Genomic DNA, 17,439 nt, shown 5'->3' with positions numbered 1-17,439 from the left:
TCAGTTCTTCCTTTGTGTCTTATTTTGCTTAAGTTGAAATACAAGGTAAATATTTTAGGAGGAAATGGTTCAGCAAGGCACACATTCATTATTTTCCAAGTGCCTTGAGACCTCAAGGCTGTGTTTCAAAGCGAGATGTTGATGCGTGAGATTTTTTTTTGCAATCAGAAGACAATGCTGATTGTTAGATCAGGGCAGAGCTCTGACCCTCTCCTTGTAGTTGAGTGAGTTTATTATTCACATCGATTTGATTGAGTATATAAATTAGTATATTTCACACGGTCTTGTGTGTACTCGATCATTATCTAGCTCGCTCATCCAGGATGTATTATTTTAGTGGTACTCCAAGTGCTTATTTTCCTGCCAGTCACCATTAATTGGGCTGGTCTTGCTGGGGTTGCTAGGTACCACAAACAGCAGTCGGTAATTATGGCTGGGTGCACAGTTATCTACCTGCCTTCAGTGGTTTCAGGGCCGTAGAGGCGCAGGGTGGCAGACAGCACACGGCTCCAACCAGGAGGTGCTGCCCTGGTTGCCTGTAGTGTTTGTCTTCCATCCATCTTCCTCATTGTGATGGCCAGGAACTAGTTAGCCTGTGTAAATGTAAATAAACTAGTCCCTGTGGCAGTTATCTTCTGCAACACTGTTTGCCTCTCCTTTTTGTGTCAAGGTGACGGACAGGAGAAGCAGCACCCATAACATCATCCGTGCCATTCAGAGCAATTCGGGGTGACACCACGTAAGAACCACATCTCTCTCCTCAACAGATCCGATGCTGCCCAGCAAAAACATTGCACCGGAGAATCAGACATCCCTTATAGATGTAGACTGTAGATGTGCTCGGTGAGAGCCACGGAGGTAGTTTGCCTTGGGACGTGGTGCCATCCTGCAGCATCCACGACTCGCCTTCTAATTTGTTGTCCTTCTGCATTCGCACAACTTGTCACATTTGATCTTTCCCCAGGGCACATTCAGCATACCGTACAGATGAGGGAAGCACGAAGATGCATCAGTGTAGTGGAGGATGAGACAAATTAGAACGCTGTGTTAACTCAGGAAGCAGTTAATGTCTCTGCACCTGACCTCAACCTGCTTCAGGCGGGACATGCAGGGGAAGGGCTCGCATCCCATTCCCAGGTCAGGATCTGAGACCTGCAGGTCCTCTCATGCAATAGTCTTTGCTGCTTATGCTCATCACCGTGTTGGCAACATAGCAGGAATAGATGCTGCCTGCATCAGATCTTCAGTTTCTGGAGGATACAAGGAGCTAGCTTTGTAAGACAGCTTTGAAAGGAAGCTAAATGGAAATGTTTTTTTTCTTTTCTTCCTAGCAGTGTGTAATGTAAACTTCTAGGGAGCAAATGTGCTTTGCTAGCACAGCAGTACGTTGCTCCTTAGGAGGGAAAATGTAGTGAGCAACATACTTTTCCTTTCTCTTTCATTCTCTCTCTTTTTTTATTTTTTTTCTAAAGTGCTGTGTTACGTTCTTTGCTTTCATCCTTCCTTTATGCTGGCCAGATACGGTGCGTTAGTAGGAAGTGAACTAGAGGTAACTTTGTCTTTCCTTTAGATGAGAAAGATTGTAACAAGTGTCTTACTATCCTGGAAATTATTGAAGCCAGTCCTTCCGATACATATGCCATAGTGTCATGAGACTAACTTTCCCTCTCAAGTCTCTGGATAATGTCCCTTGCTTGTCACAAAGTGGCTTATTAGGCTTCCAAGTGGAAACGATCCTTTCATGCCAAACATGCCTTCAGGTCTGCTTTGCTTGAAGCACGCTAAGATGTATCAAAAGGCAGAACCTCCAAAAGTCGGGGGATCTTTTTTTGTGGAGAAGGAACCTTTGTTTTTCTTATTTAATTGAAATTGCCATTAGAGGAAAGGAGACGGTAACTTGGGCATTCAGTGGGGCTTTCTGTACATGACAGGATAGCTTTGTGATTTACAGGCTCTAGACATAAGGCTGGAAAAATGGTAGACGCCGTGGAAAGAGAATACTCCTGAGGCTCTTTCATCTCCATCCCACGGTTCGGCTCAGAGCTTCCTTTTAATTTCTTTCAGTGCAGCAGGTTAATTTAAGCCCTCAATAGCTTGAATGTCCAAGCTAAATTCAGCTGATCAATGGCCGGACGGGCCCGCTTTCTATCGAAGGGACGAGCTGAGTGTGTGTTGGAAATGTTTGTGCTTTTTTTCCTGCGCGCTGAAGTCTTGTTGCCAGCCCTTCTCCCCGCTCACAAATGTTTATCACTGTCGGCAGGCTTCTGCCGAGCTGCGGCTTTGACAGGTTTTTAATGTCTGTCCTGTACATCCATGCCTTACGCAGTCATTGTGCAATTGCAGCATCCCTTTAACTTCAGTTTGAGGCGGAGGAGGAATATAAAGAACTTGATAGAACGTTTATGGTAATAGCTGTAAAGAGAAGCTGCAGAGCATTGGATTTCACAGCCAGAAAAATTTCAGCTCAGGGAAATGGGTCTGAAATACAACTACAGATGGTTTTAGTCTACTGCTTCCCCTGCTTAAATAAAAGGATTGCTTTTCTCGCCTCTATTTAAAACACATGTGTAGAAGATGAAAGTGTCCAGCTATTTTTTTTATTATCCAGTCCACCGGCTACCGACATCTTTGGCTTGTTTCATTTCTGCACTAATGGCACAGTGAAAGTTCTGAAATGCACCCGTTGGGTTCAGCCTTCCTCGGGCTGTGGCAAAGATTCCTGCTGCAGTTGGAGCTGTTGCTGTTGTTTTCGTCATCGGCTCTTTCTCTTCCCATTGAACCTGGAGGTATTAATTGTGTTGCCGCTTCTGCTCTTTAATTGATCCCGTGCGCCGCTCCTGCTTTTGTGCAGAGTCTGACTTCGTGTCCCTTCAGAAAATCAAACACCCAAATTAATCAATCCCTGGGCTCTTGGGAGGAAGGCTGCGTCAGGGAGCTGGGCTCCACAAAAAGTCTAATTTCACTTTGAAAGCCAGTTGGAAAATTTTAACGAGAAGATGCAAGAAAAATGTAAACCAGATCAAGCCCGACTTTGGTCTGCAGAGAATAGCATCACCTGTTGAGTTTGTTTCAAGTTTTTGTAAATAGGTGATTTGACAAAAATATAAAATAAATCAAAAGGCACAAAGGTAGAGGAGGTCAGAACGGCCTTGTTTCCGCTTCAAATCGTTACACAGGAGAGAAAGGGTTGTGTGCGTGACAGAGAACAGGAGCTGTGGGCCAAGGAACGGGGCACGTTCTCGGGTTTGTGCAGCTCAGCTCAGCCTTTGTGCTGTGCTATTCCCGTGCGTCACGTGTTGCTGTCTCCTCCTACTTCAGCCCCCATCTGGGTGTCTTGGCATGGGGCACTCCCTCCTGCTTCTGGGCCCTACTTTTCTTTCCCCCCCCCCCCCCCCCCTTGATTCCTATGTTGGTATTTGCAGCTACTCCACAAGGCGTGCGTGGCGAGCAGAGAAGGGAAGATGTCTCAAATGCTTCCACCCAGCTTGCTTTGAGCAGATGCAGGAGCGCTGAGGGTTGGGATGGCATTTTTTACCCTTTTCAAACCCTCTAGTGCTCCTGCAACACTGTTTGTGGGATGTGTTCCAAAAGATAAAACTATGAGGTTGAATATTAAGCTTTATGAACTTGTGAATTCTGAGAGAGGATATCAGATGTGTTTCAAGTGGCAAATACGGTGCAGTGCAACAGCACAGCCCTTGAGACTCTTCAGAGGATTGGTTGATTTCTTTTTTCATTTAATGTTCCATCTCAATTCTGGGTGTTGCTTTAGACAGTCTGTTTTTCCCCTTCTGCCTCTCGTTTCTCCTATTAATATGAGTCATAATTGAAAGGAGTTTCTTCTATGACTGTAATTATGAAATGCATCTAGGAGAAGGGGCAGCCTTGGAAGTCGGCTTGCATAACAACAGCTGCATTGGCTTTTTTAGGTTCTGTGATTTCTGCCTAATGCACAGGGAGAGGCAGAGAGGAGAAGGGACAGCTGTGTGCTACGAGGAGGCGCATGCATTCGCAAGGAACTTCCATCCCCTGCCGTCAGCAGCACAGGCTGCAGCCAGCAGTGCTCTCCTGGCAGGAGAAGGCATTTTGCTGCGGTGCTGCTGCACGTCATTGACAAACCTGGCTCTGCAGTTCCAGAGCAGAGCATGTGCTGGGCAGGATAACTCCGTGGCAAGGAGAGAATGGCGTCCTTAATACAGATATACACCCTGCAAATGATGACCGTCATCAAGTAGAGCTTGCCCGTACAGTCCATCAAAAACTGCAAAGCTAATGATGGGCTGGGCAGATAATCGCGGGAGAGTTAATTGTAAGGTTCGATATGCCATCTTGTCAGCAGAGATAAGTTGTCACGTTTTCCACTTGAGCTGAAACTAAATGATTGTAAAATAAGTTATGAGTGTCCTTGGGCCTGTCTGCCAGAATGATGGCTAAGAATACATTCCTGGCCCATCAGTCTCAAGCAGCCTGCTTGATATTTATGCGAACTGAATGTTATTTTATTCCCCCTCTAGTCATGCTTGTCAGCTTCCCGAGTGAAAAGTGAAACTGCTTCTTTGACTCATACTTCAAGTATTGAAGCTCGGAGAGGCTGCAGATTGTTATTATTATTGCTAGTATTATATATTTTTTTGGGTGTGCGTTGAACGTTGATGCCCGATTGGGAAGAACTAATGGCTAACATTGAACGTGCGGGATGGCTGCAAAACAGCCCATCCCAGCCCAGCGAGACGCGTCTTATGAGTTCCCGTGCCTCCGTCAGAGCTGCTTTAGATGTGGAGTAATGAGGCGCTGGCTTTTTTAATTTGGCATGCCTTTTTCTTTGCCTCTTTTTTTTTTTTTCTTTTTTTTTATATCTATCTAATAGCGCCGGCAGTGGTCGTCTGTTCTCACGCGTGGTAATTGATACAAAATAAAATGCATTATTTGTATTCAGTCAGGAGTATGAAATTGCATTCAGCGGGCTGAAGCCTGAACTCATTTACAGTTTTCTGAAGCAGGGCTTTCAGGAGCCCTCTTTTCAATTTGAAGAATACCTTGTCAGGCACGAGGAGTAGCTGGAAATGGGAAAGCACGGCGCGTGAGCCTGGCGCCCTTCCATCGCTCATATTTTAAAGCAGAGCAATGGTTTACAACTTCCATCTTCAAGGGGTGCTCTCAAAAACCAGAGCATGCCCTATCGCAATAGTCAGGTGCTCTGTCATAACTGTGCCCTGCGATAGCGACGACGACGTGCCCTATAGAAATAACAACGCGCCCTACAACATCAGCATCCTTTTCCAGGAGCCTTGCAGTTCTTTGCTGCTGCAGGGGGAGGGAATCCCTCGGGCTCTCCCCCTGGGAGCAGTGTGACCCCAGGGCAGCTCCTCATTGCCCACAGGGGCCGTGGCTCAGCAGGATTTACCGCAGCAGGTTCATTCTTTGGGGCGAGCGGCGGTGCAATGCGTTTGTAAGTCTCATCATTTTTCAGAATTCACAAACAGGTTTTGTTTGTGTAATTTATAGCCTAGAAATGGGACTGACCTGCAGCAAGCGTGTAGCTTTGCATTTGGATTTATTTATTTTTTTTGACAAGGGAAGGTTTTGGAGAATTCCCCTTTCACTTGCTAAATGGCTTGCAGCTGTTAAGAATTTGCAGTTTTTCATAGAATCATAGAATGGCTCGGGTTGGAAGGGACCTTTCTCTGCTCAGGGCACTGTGTCTGACATCCAGGCAGTGGTGCAGCGATGAGCACAGCTCTCATACTCCAGCCCTGTGGGTTGCAGCAGACTCAGGCGTGCATCACACTTCTTTGCAAGCAGCCTATTGAAGGGCATGGATCAAGCTGGCTGCTTCTGCGTGGTTTTTTTTTTTCCTCCCCTTGAGTAAAATGGAATAATTCTTTTTAGGGTGAAAGCTGAGAGTTAGAGGCCTGCCCACGTGCTACAGCCCTCATATTTTCTGAGGGGAAAAAGTGAAGCATTTTGAGGAATGGCATTGTATGTGAGGAAGCCTTTCTGGCTGGCATGCTTTCTGTGATATTTATGAATTGCAGTTTCCTGGTGAGCGAGCAAACAGAAAGCAACGAGACGCTGTCCTTACCCCATGGCATCAGTAGCTCACCCCACTGCAGAGCAGGTGGGCATCTGTCCGGTGCTGCCTGCCCCAGTACAAGGATCTGCATTTCACTGTTCTGTCCAGTTGTTTCATGTTCCCAACGTAGGAAACCTTCCTAAGCCCGTAGCTGGAGGAAAGTATTCAGGAGTGGAAGTGACGGGCTTGCATTCTTGGCCATGCCTCTGCTGTCATCCTCTTTTTAATCTTCTTTTCTTCCAGTGTCAGAGATTTTAAAAGGCACCAATATCCCCTTTGCCAAGTGCCTGCTGAGCATCAGCTTGGCTTCTTGTCAGGGTTTGCCTTCCTCTGCACATGGAGAGGCAGTAAGCCCTTGCAGGATAACTGCCTTCAGCAGCTCCTGTTCAGATACAGGGAAACCTCCTGTACTCCACACAGTGTGCTAAATACATTCTTACAGTTCCCTTTGTGGGTTAATGCTTCATCATTGTTTTCAAAATAGGGGGCATAGGAGAAAAAAAAGAACAAAAATCCTTAAAGGTTGCAGTTGGAGTTTGGTTTGGTCTCCACTGGCAGCCAATTAATGCTATAATTGGTCCCTCACCACTAACTTGGGGAACAACTGTGCTTAGCAGGCAATTAGTAAGTAAACTTTATAACAATAAATAAATGTTTCTTTGTCAAATAGGCATTTGTGCAGAAATTGTGCTGCTCAAAAAGAAATCAAAAGCTCCTTTTTAGATGCTCTCTGACTTGATGTTTTTCTAACATAGCAATTCGTCTTGAGCGCAGCCCTGGGTTGGTATCTAACCAATGTTCTGGACACAGCTTCACTTCTATTTCAGGCACTCCATATGTAGGAAGTTATTCTGGATTAGTAGGAAGTTATTCTGGATTGGGACAAAGAAAAAAAATGCATTTATCATGAACCATAGCCAGAAAAATCGGTTTCTGTTGAACTAAAATCATGTTGGCAACTTTGGGTGAAAATAGTAGCTGAAGATTGCTGGAGTACTTGTATTAGCAACTAAACAGGCAGATAAAATTCAGTGGATGTTAGGCTATGTCTCTGTTCTGTATTAAAACACCCTATGAATAAATTTGAGGATAAGTAAGAATTTTATAAGAGTGAGCAATTGGAAATGATAGTGATTTCCTTTCCTCTTCGGTCGGTTCCAGCTGGCCTGGCTTCTAAAGCTGATGGAGAGTCCTGTCCATTTGGCAGGACCTGAGTCAGAGCTTGATCCCAGTCACTGATTTGCACCCTTTGGAAAATGTAAGTGATGCTGTTAGGAGGCTGTCCCGTATTTCCATGAGCTCAAGAGGCTAGTTGCTAGCAGGCACTGAAGGCTTATATCTTGGATTCTAGCAATCATTAGTTTAAATAATGCAGTGTTTTTATTTTTTCCCCCTTTTTTTATTTCTTTCCCAAACTACAGATACCGGGTTAGGAGATTCAGTGTGCTCAAGCCCAAGTATATCCAGTACAACCAGCCCCAAACTCGACCCGCCTCCTTCGCCTCATGCCAACAGAAAGAAGCATCGCAGGAAGAAAAGCACCAGCAATTTCAAAGCCGACGGCATCTCAGGCACAGCTGAAGGTAAACCTGCTCCGTGGTGGAGTTTAGAGGCTATTTTATCGTTGTTTCCAAGAGCGTTGTGAGCTGGTGACTCAACTTCTGGCTGTGAACAGAATTGCAGAGAAATTAGAAAGGAGAGAAATTAATGGTGTGATCTTCCTCGCGATGGAGCTGAGTGATGCGAGGCACGGCATGACAGCGAATTGTACTGTCTGAAACGTGTTTGGAACCGGTTGTTTAATTAAAATGAGGGTCCCCAAGGTGATACAGAGCGGCGGTAGTGGGGAAGTTAAGGTGCAGGCATACTCATACTTCTTTAAAAAGAAAGGGAAGCTGGGTTCACTCAGTAGCTTGGACATCACATCACAATTTGTGTGTTTGCTCAGTGTTAATAAATCTAGCACTCTCTCTTCTGCTTAGACTTATCTTCTGCTCTAGAATCATCTGATGCCTGTTATTCTTTGAATATTCAGCTGCTTGGGGAAAGATGCTGTTATCCGAGGACAAAAAGGAAAGGGGAGAGTTTAAATGCTTGGGTTCTTTTATAAGAACCAGAAAGCAAAAGCCAAAAAGGACTTCTTTTTCTCCTTAGTTTAGCTTACCGTTTCCAACGTGAGCACTGCTGTAGCTGTTCAATGCCTTTCTGAAGGGGTAACAATGTGTACGGTGGCCAGATATGATATAAAACATGCTTGTATCTTTAGAAAAGAAGAAAAGAAACATGCTAGGATTCAGCCAAAAGAGCTCCAGAAAAAAAGATGAACAAGGGTAGTTGGAAAGCTCAGAAACTGGGGAGTCAACATAGAAGGGGAGATGAAAAAAGGAGACAATGGAATAACATTGTTGGGAAAAGGGAGTGTTTAGCAAGAAAAAGATGTGGTTGTAAGCATTGGAGAGTGAAAAAAAAACAGCTAATTCAGTATCAAAGAGTGTTGGAACAGGTTCTGAGAAAAGGATGACAATTGCAGACAGCTGAAGAGACATTAAAAATAGATGTGATAATAGTATACAACTGAGAAAGGGCATGTTAACTACTACTTAGTCATCCTTATTTTCCATTTATTTAATTTCTCAATTGCACTTCTGTCACATACGGAATTTATTTCCTCAGCTATCTATACAAATCCTTTTCAGAAAGCCATCAGCTTTTCTTTTTTTTTCATAATAGCTCCTGTTGTGTTCTGTTTCCAGTCATTTAACTATCTTTACTGTTAGTTTCCCCCTAGTTTATGGCCTGCAGCCAAATTTTATTTTAAACTTTCATTTTTAATTTGTCTCTCTTTTTTTTTTTTCCTTTCCCCTTAACAATCCTTTTTACACCACTTATTTTCATACCTCAGTGGGAAGTTACAGAGGGGATTTTTCAGAGAGCTCACCATTTGTCCACAAGCATTTTGTGGAAGTCAATATAAATCAAGACCAGCTGGGTATCAAAAGCCTTTGAAAATCTCTTTGTAAGTAGTTAATACGTGTATGTTTTCTTTCTCCTGGTGAGCTTATTTTCACAAGTCACTGGAGCTGGAGCCTGTGTGGTCCTGGTCTGCAGGGAGACTTTTGAAGTGCAGCAAGCAGGCAGGGATTTGCAGTTGTTGTGCACCTTGCCCTGAAATCTTGCTATTAACTGGAGAGGAGACCGCGTGGCTCCTTTATCCTTCCCTGTTTTCTCTTGCTCTTCTCCTTGTCTTGCAGCATCTTAGCATGCCAGTCCAAAATCCCTTTACAATGACTTAACAAAACTGTCCCACTTCATAGACATGTGCCTGCAGGAGCATCAGGCCTAACTGAAGAGCAGCACCAAGTGATACCTAGGCAGCCTTAAAAGTAGCAGCGAGCGCTGGCATCTGCTTGCACGGTCTTTGTAGCTCTGCATCAGCAGGCGAGCTTTCTTTGACCTGCCCCTTATTCCAAGTCTTCTGACACAGGCACCCTTTCCTGCTTTGAGCTTTGAGTGGGCCGGCAGTGGTTGTAAATTCTTGATTTTTAAAACATTTATGTGGGAGCACAACCCAGTGAAATGCAGCTGTTGGCCGTGAGGCAGATGGAATTGCATCTGTCTGTACTGCGTTGTTGTCATGTTTGAGGAACTCTGGGCTAATCTTTGCGGCCCTTGAGTTCTTAGCAAAGTTAGGAGAGGCACGTGGCTGCCTCACCTCTCTGCAGCGAGGAGGAGCAAGAAAACTTGCTTGACTTTCCCATGCCTTTTAGGAGACAGGTAATGCAGGGGGAAAAAAAATAGAGTTCCTTGGAGATTAGTGTTTTGTAGGTTCTGTGGCTGAGCACACTGGAAGCGTTTACTTGCTGAGATGCTGAGCAGTGGGGATGCTTCCATCCCTGGGACAAGCTCTGTCATAAGTTGGTCTGCTCCAAGCGCAGGGAGTGTCTGAGGTGCTTTGGGTTGTTAAGTGTTTTTCTCCTGTGCCTGGAATTTCAATTTCAAGAGTGTTTTCTGATTTAAAGTAGTTCTTAGCTTAGTAATATAGACTTTTTTCAGGAAAAGTTGAATTCCTGTTCTGTCCAGTGACCCAAAAGATTTCCTTTTTGTTTTTTCCTCCTGACTTGCAATAAGCACAGATCTAAACTCTTACAGGTGTTCAGCTGGATTGCTGCAACTGGAGATTCAGTCCAAATTAAGCAGTCAAAAGCAGAGTATTTCAAGAGATGCACGCTTAGCCTTGGCAGCTTGGACTAGGTGTTTGAGATAAGGCAGGTGACTTAGTGAACCTGGGGTACAGAAGACTGTGTTGATAGCTGTGTGAGAGCTGTATCTTCCTTCTTCCCTTCTTCTGCAAATCATGAGCTCACTGTGACTAGGAGGAGGAAGGTTCTGCTGCAGAAGGTGCAGTGGATCATTAAATGATTTAGGTGAATCTAGACTTTATGTTGGTTTCCTTTGGATCCAGGCACGTCTGAAGTGTCAGCTTTCAAACAGAAATCTTGGCTTCCTGCATTTCTGTCTGTAGCAAAGCTGAGGTGTTCAGTGAGGTTTAAATCTGGTCTTCAGCAAACTCTAGCAACTTTACTACATTTTTCAGTCTCTTTCTCCTTGAACATGCCTGCTTTGATCATTGACCTCTGCCCAAGTATTCAGACATCACGATGATGGACACCAGTGGGCCCAGGGTGATGCTAGTAACTCCAAGGACTGATGCTCATCTCTTTTATACATTCCAGAAAGATCATGCTGATTCTTCTTTCTCCCCACCATCTGCAGATGCACAGCTCTCTCTTTCTGGGATTGATTCTTTCATGTTGCTGGATTTGTCTTCCTACTGGTTTTCTAAGACAATGGCCGCAGCAATGAAAATGCTAAAGGAGCTGCGCTGCAGTTGGGTGCAAATTAAAATTCAGTTTCTATTTTGGAAGATCGGGTTCTTGTGAAATTTTCACAAGTGCAATAAAACCCAGAGAGAAGGTTTTTTAGTTCTCTCTCTGTACAGGACTTGTCACTGCAAAAAATTCCCCGGTTTTGAGGGTAAAACAGCAGGAATGCTTACATTAGGCAAGGTGCCAGAAACCAGCAGTGTTTTTCCCACCATGTTATCTGTACTTGCTTGGAGCAGGATGATACGGTGCTGTGTTTCAAAGAGGAGTAGCTGCACACTGCCTGGCCTGGTTTGGTACCCGTCTGCTACTGCACGTAGTGGAGCGGCCAGTGATAATTGGAAGGTTTTTCAGCTTGAAAACAAGTAGAAAAATTAAGAAGCTTTCCTGTAAATACCCTTCACAGGAAGGTCTTTCCCAGCGTTTTATTTTTCTCGCTCTTGTTCAGACCTGGCTTTTAAACGTTCAATCCAAGTAGAGCTGCAGAAAGCTCATTTTAAGAGCTGTAAAAAGCTGAAGGTATGACCGTCCTCTCAGTATCAAATGATCAGTGCTTTGCAGTGTCATTGTTGGAGCACCCTGGCCAACAGGGCCAACTCTGCTTTTGATGGTAGGATCAGCATGTGTCCAGGTGGAAGGGCAGATGTGTTCCTTGGGTCATGGATGCGAGTCAGCTGCAGCAGGGTGCTGTTTTATGTTCTCTCCCAGCAGTGCAGGTGAAACCAGTATAGCCCTCATGCTCCTGTCTGTGCCAGTGGATGCTGAGAAACAGGAGCTGATTATAGAGTAATGGATGTGATTAGCAACTCAGTAAAGTGCATTTTCTCTGCAAATCCATGTTCTGCGTTCTTCTTTATCCCTGGTTTCTAAAGAACTTTTGAAGGGCACGGAAGGTTCTTTCATGTTTCTTTTTAGAACTGTCTTCCTGACACAAAGGTAGTTTGTTCTCTTGTTTCTCAGCCAAGTGGGGATGAAGTCCAGGAGGGCAGGACAATGTGCACAGAGTTGGGGGACATAACAGTTTGTTCCTGAGACTGCTTGTCCTGTTCCAGGCATTCCAAAACCAGAATGGCAAAGCAAAATACAGAAACGCTGCTCTTGGTGTTTGTCTCTGGAAACTGTATAATAGCTGAAAGAAATGGACGTTTTGTATAAATTGAAAGCAATATAGCAGTTAACTGGCTGTGTAGTATATGATGCATGAAAAAAAACTGCATCTTACCTGCAGCTTCTCACCCTAAGCTTTCCTTAGTGAAATCCCTCCCACTTCCCCATGATTTACCTGCTGGTATTGTATGTTGAAATGTATACAGAAGTGTTAGTTAAGAAGTTCAGGAGCACCTCTGCATGGAACAGATGAAAGCAATGAGCTGTGGTGTTGGTGGGAGAGTAGCTCTTTCATTTGACAGCTGGACGTGACGTTGTTAATGCTGATGCTTCTTTGTAATCCATTGAGTTAGGCACCGTGATGAAGGAATTTGTTTTTACTTGTTCTTTTTTTAACGGTGGGGCTTTTTATGGTGTGGAAGAAACCTTCTGCCACTGTCAGAGGACAGCGTGTTCAGAAACCTTTCCAGCACAAAAAGTCACTCCCTTTTTTCTGGAAGATGTGAAATATAATATCTTGACCTGCAGCTGCAACGAGGGCAGAGCTACTCACCTGCTAAAGAGTTTGTAACCTTTGGAATCGTATCTGTGGGATGGATTGTGTTGCTTCAAGTAATGCTGCCACCGAAACTTCAAGTTAAAGCTCTTTGGAGTCTGCAAAAAGGGTCTTAGGCGTACTGCTGAGGTTATACAAGTAAACAGGCAGTGCCACATAAGAACTACATGGAAGTTATTGCTGATGATCATGTCATCCTTGTTAACTTAGATAGTTCCTAGACATTGGATATCAATAATTATATCTTACTGCACGGTGCGAGTAGCTATGGAGGCATTTTGGAACAACGTCTGTTATTTCAGTAGAGGGAAAGGTTTTGATACTTGTCTGGAGGTACTGAGATAAGGAAACGTGGAAATGAAATGAAGCTTTGGTGCTGTGTGGCATTAGGGGAGAGTTTGCATCACTGCAGTGCAGATATTCCAGCAGCCCATGTGAGGAGGTTGCAGGCTGAGCACTTGGCCTGTGATGGGAAGGGTTTGCAAAGTAAGTATTCTGGAGATTTCCAAAACAACACAGTATTTCAAGTGAGATTGGTACAAAAAAGGGCGTTGTGACTGCGGTGTTGGGTAAAGGAAAGTAGCATTTATGTGGAGCTGGACAAGCTTCCCTGATAAGCAGTAATTGAATGAAAAAACAGATTTTACTTAGCATTCAAATGATGACAAAAAAAGAAAACAGCAAAATGAGTAACTGTGTTTTCTTCCTTTGTCTGCGTGGCAACTTAACCTGCAGGATGTGACCAGATTTGTTGTCTGCAATGCCACGTGCTCCTCTTAAGTGTACTGCAGAGGTTAGCACCTATTCACTGTCAAAGCACTCTTCAGTTGTAATTACACTATTTGTCAGTAACTTCATTCACTGCTTTGCAGAAGATACAGTACTGGACAATTGCTACACACCTGAGAAACAGGAGGGCAGAAATTAATAAAATCTGAACCGAATCTTCAGAGGCTTGCTTTCAACCAAGGCATAAAGGTCACTTGTTGGGAAACCTTCAGCCTCAGTCGTCACAGCCTATTTGACATGAAAGGTTTGCTGCTGAAAGACATTTATGTTGATGCCGAGGAGTGAAAGACAAGGGAGGTGAAGCTCATCTATTGTTTTAACCTACTTCATTGCAGGCTAAACAAGTTGAAAGATCCCTTCTTCTCTTTCAAAGTGCTGCTAGCTCGGGGTCGGAAGAGGCTACGTGTTCCGCCTACCCGCTTGAAAGGAGAAGTCTCGCAGTGGTGGTCAGCAGCAAAGAGGATTCTGGGCTTAAGGTCCAGAAAGAGTTGGTGGTTGGTGTACACACTGGTACACCTGGATATCTAGAGGAAGATAAAGCTTATTTTTTTCCATACATACTGATGAAAAGCAGTCCCACTCTTAGTGCAGTACGCGTGCTATGTGTTGAGTAGGAGCTGTATGCTGTGTATTCTTAGCATGAGTGCTGTGGTGAGATGTGGCTTGATTTCTTTGGAAAAGAAAGACGTTTTAAGTAGCTTTATAAGTGAAAGAAAACAGGTGACACCCTGGTGTCTTTCTGGGTTCAGGTAATGAGCATCTTCCTTAGAACTGTGCTGTCAGCTTTAGACAGAGACCATGGGTTAGGAAAAAGGTTCACAAAATGGCAAGGAGTACCTGTGAGATACTAATGCTATTACAGAAGTTCCATTCTCTTACTTAGGTGCTTACTTTACATGTTATTTGCCCATTTTTCCAAAGTGCAAGACCACAGGATTTCATAATGAATCCGTACAGCTAACTTAAAATACCCAAAGGATGAACAGAGGTGATTATGCCCTAGGAAGCTGTGGTAAAAATTTAAAAACAGAAAGTGAAATGAAGTCATTGTAGATGTAACTTTGTTCTCCTGGTTGCCATGTATATGAAGTCCTGAACCAAGGTGCTCGTGCTGGTGCAGTGTGGCATTCTCACCTTAACCCAAGGAGGCGGCTCCAAATGGCACATATTGGAAAGGTGACAAATTGGTGCTGGACAGTGAGGTTCTGGTAGGTGAAATGCCAGCTGGAGAGTCATGATGCAAGATTTACTTGCTTTAGGTGTACCCTTTTGTGCAATCATAGCAGCCTCATCCATTTAGAAAGCATAGAACTGGAGCAGTTCCACTTTTCATGGTCTGTGGTGTCAGTGGCATGCATTTGCAAGACCATCCTTAATGGTAACGTAGACCTCTTTGTGTTTCCAACTCTCAACTGGTTAGTCACTTCAATCCTGTGTTGCTTCTTCAGCTTTTAATTAAATATTTGCCTTAAATTAGCTGCCAAACTCAGTGAGCAAATACTTTCTGTCTTTGTAGTCTGTACTGCAGATGCACAAGCTGTGCATGAGATCTTAGTTAGCTTGCTGCATGTTTGTTTCCCATACTCTGGTCTTTGATCTACTGTTTCCAATCCCTTCACTTTTCTCTTTATAGAGATGGGTTACTTCTGAGAGCTGTTATGCATTGCATGTAGTCTGCAACTCCAGTGAAAGGAGTAGGTAAAAAGAAGACTTCAACAGTCCTCATCATTGACGTTTTCCACCACTCCCACCCCCCCCAACACACAAAAAATTGATAAAGGCTTCTTTTGTGAGTGCGAGATGGAGAAAATTGGCCATTTGTCTGTGAGGTAATAGGCTTTGGTGTAATATGAAAATCTATCAAATGATTAAATTCAATGACATTAAATCACAATTCATGAAAGGATGCCGCACAGTTTAATTCTATTTAATTTTTTGAGAGAGGGGAGAGAGAGGAAAAAAAAAAAAAAAAGAAAAAAAAAAAAAAAAAGTTTGAGTTTCTCTTAAGCTGATATCTCTGTGCTCTTTCTTAAAAGTGCCTTTCTAGTTGCCACACAGTGATGTGATCATTATCTGTCACCTCGTCGCCTTGCTGCCTCAACACGCAGTAAAATACAAAAAAAAAAGAGAGAGAGAGACCAGAGGAGCTTGTGAAGTATGACTTCCTATCCCAAGACTCATTGCCTGCGATTCGTACCGCTTGACAGTAATGATCTTATTACAGTACTCTGGACCTTGAAGAGATTTCATGAGGAGAGTGAAAGGACGTGCCTCCATGTAATCAAGTGGCGCTGAATATTCCACGCGTTTTTGATCACACACTGATTGGGCACAGTTTTAGCCCATCTTCTAGTCAATTATGCATGGCCCCTTGTGCTCCTGTGATAGTCAGAAACATTGATAGCTGTTGTCTGGGCTTTGGCAGCCAGCCAGAGGTTTGAAGTGCCTTACGCACAGTCATTCCAGGATAAGTGCTTTTTAGTTGGAATTGATTACCTTTCTTTAGGTTTTGCTTAATAGCAAAACGGTATTGGAGAGGGCTTCAGGTGAAAAATGGACATATTAGCCATTTAGAGTATCTGAACTCCTAGTCAATTTTTAGCTTTCCCCCGTTTCCATCTAATTTATATGTAATGATGTAACGTTTGATAATGTTTAAGATATTTCATTTCAGTTGCTGCTGAGCACACATGTTGAGCACATGTTAAATGACGGTGTATCAATTTTCAGGTTTTCTAAATTAATCCAGTTTAACCTTCAGACTGCAGGAACGTGGCTTTTTTGGTGCCTGATCTAGCGAGCATTCGGTTTATCTGCAGATGTTACAAGGATGACATTACGAAGCAGAGCCAGCGCTGTTTCTAATCCCGTAATGAGGATAAATCTGCATCCTTTAAAAGAAGCGAGGGAAAGGGTCAGTAGCTGGCTGCATGGTTTAGATTTTCTCCTCTTAGAAGCTAATGAGGCTTCCGTTAATTCCTCACCTATAAAAATGCCACAGATTTCTTAATTCAAATTTCTATTAAGACGAGGAAAAAGAAGTCACTAAAGACATGTGCATCAAACACACAGCGCTCTATGAGAAAATACATCATCCTAAGTGCTGCTTATTGTTCCAGCACTGCAAATCTTTTCTCTTATTTGAATTTTCTATGGCATATGGAATTTAGGGAATAAAGCATGCTTTTTGCCAGGACTCTTCACCCAGTAGCTTCTGCACATCAACACACGTGTGGCTTGGGGAGATGGGGGAGGACCTCACAGCAGGCTGAACACTGCATTAGCCACGTGCCAGATGAGGAGCTCATGCTTCCCCTTGTTGGTTTTTTTCCTTCCCCCTGTAGAAGACAAATCTGCCCTCTGAATCCACGCGTTTGGTGCCTTCTGAGTGCTCGACCCCTGTGCTGTGCACTCATCTCCAGCCTGTGCTGAGAGGGCTCTTTGGGCTGTGTGCTTCCTGCTCGCCGAGGTTCTGATTCCCATCATGAAACCAAGCCTTTAGATCCCCAGCTGTAATAAAACAGAAGGCCCAGTCAGATTAGCTCCTAGCTGTAGAACCACAGAGTGGTTTGGGTTGGAAGAGACCTTTAGGATCATTCATGTCCATCTTCACTGAGGACATGCCTTTCTCCATCAGGAGACATAGGTCGCAGGGACATCTATCAGAGCCTGGTAAGCCTCACACTACTTAACAGTTTAGTTATTACCACGGCCATGTACCTAATGCAGCTGTGACTAACTGATTCCTAGCCTCTTGGTGCTTGCTAGTCAGGCTCTGCAAGTCCAGAGAGTCAGCTTGCTTAGATGGATTTGAAACAATACACATCACGGGGTTTGAGCAGCTTGGCGTAATGGAAGGCGCCACTGCCTGCTGCAGGAGGCTGGAACTGGATGGGCTTTGAGGTGCCTTTAAACCCAGATCTTCTCTAATGCTGTGATTGCTGCCTGAATATGGAAAACTCATCCTTCTGTTGTGATATGACAAGATACACCCTACCTTGTGCTTGATATAACCCCCACAGACAGCAAGC

General features: G+C 44.0%; 1 protein-coding gene across 9 annotated transcripts in view; it reads left to right on the top strand.

Moving 5' to 3' along the window:
- Positions 1-17,439, top strand: part of AGAP1 (ArfGAP with GTPase domain, ankyrin repeat and PH domain 1) — a 286,404-nt gene that overhangs the window by 199,468 nt on the left and 69,497 nt on the right. For 8 of the 9 annotated variants that reach the window (XM_048954190.1, XM_048954191.1, XM_048954186.1 and 5 more), the window contains one exon: positions 7,495-7,656. The exons of the other annotated variant lie outside the window; for it this stretch is intronic. In XM_048954190.1, coding sequence (XP_048810147.1) covers positions 7,495-7,656 — 162 coding nt within the window. The remainder of the gene's footprint in view (positions 1-7,494; positions 7,657-17,439) is intronic. 9 annotated transcript variants of the gene reach the window in all.

The sequence above is a fragment of the Lagopus muta genome, chromosome 8, assembly GCF_023343835.1.
Source record: "Lagopus muta isolate bLagMut1 chromosome 8, bLagMut1 primary, whole genome shotgun sequence".
Taxonomy (NCBI): Eukaryota; Metazoa; Chordata; class Aves; order Galliformes; family Phasianidae; genus Lagopus; species Lagopus muta.
This window is presented reverse-complemented; position numbering and strand designations above follow the sequence as displayed.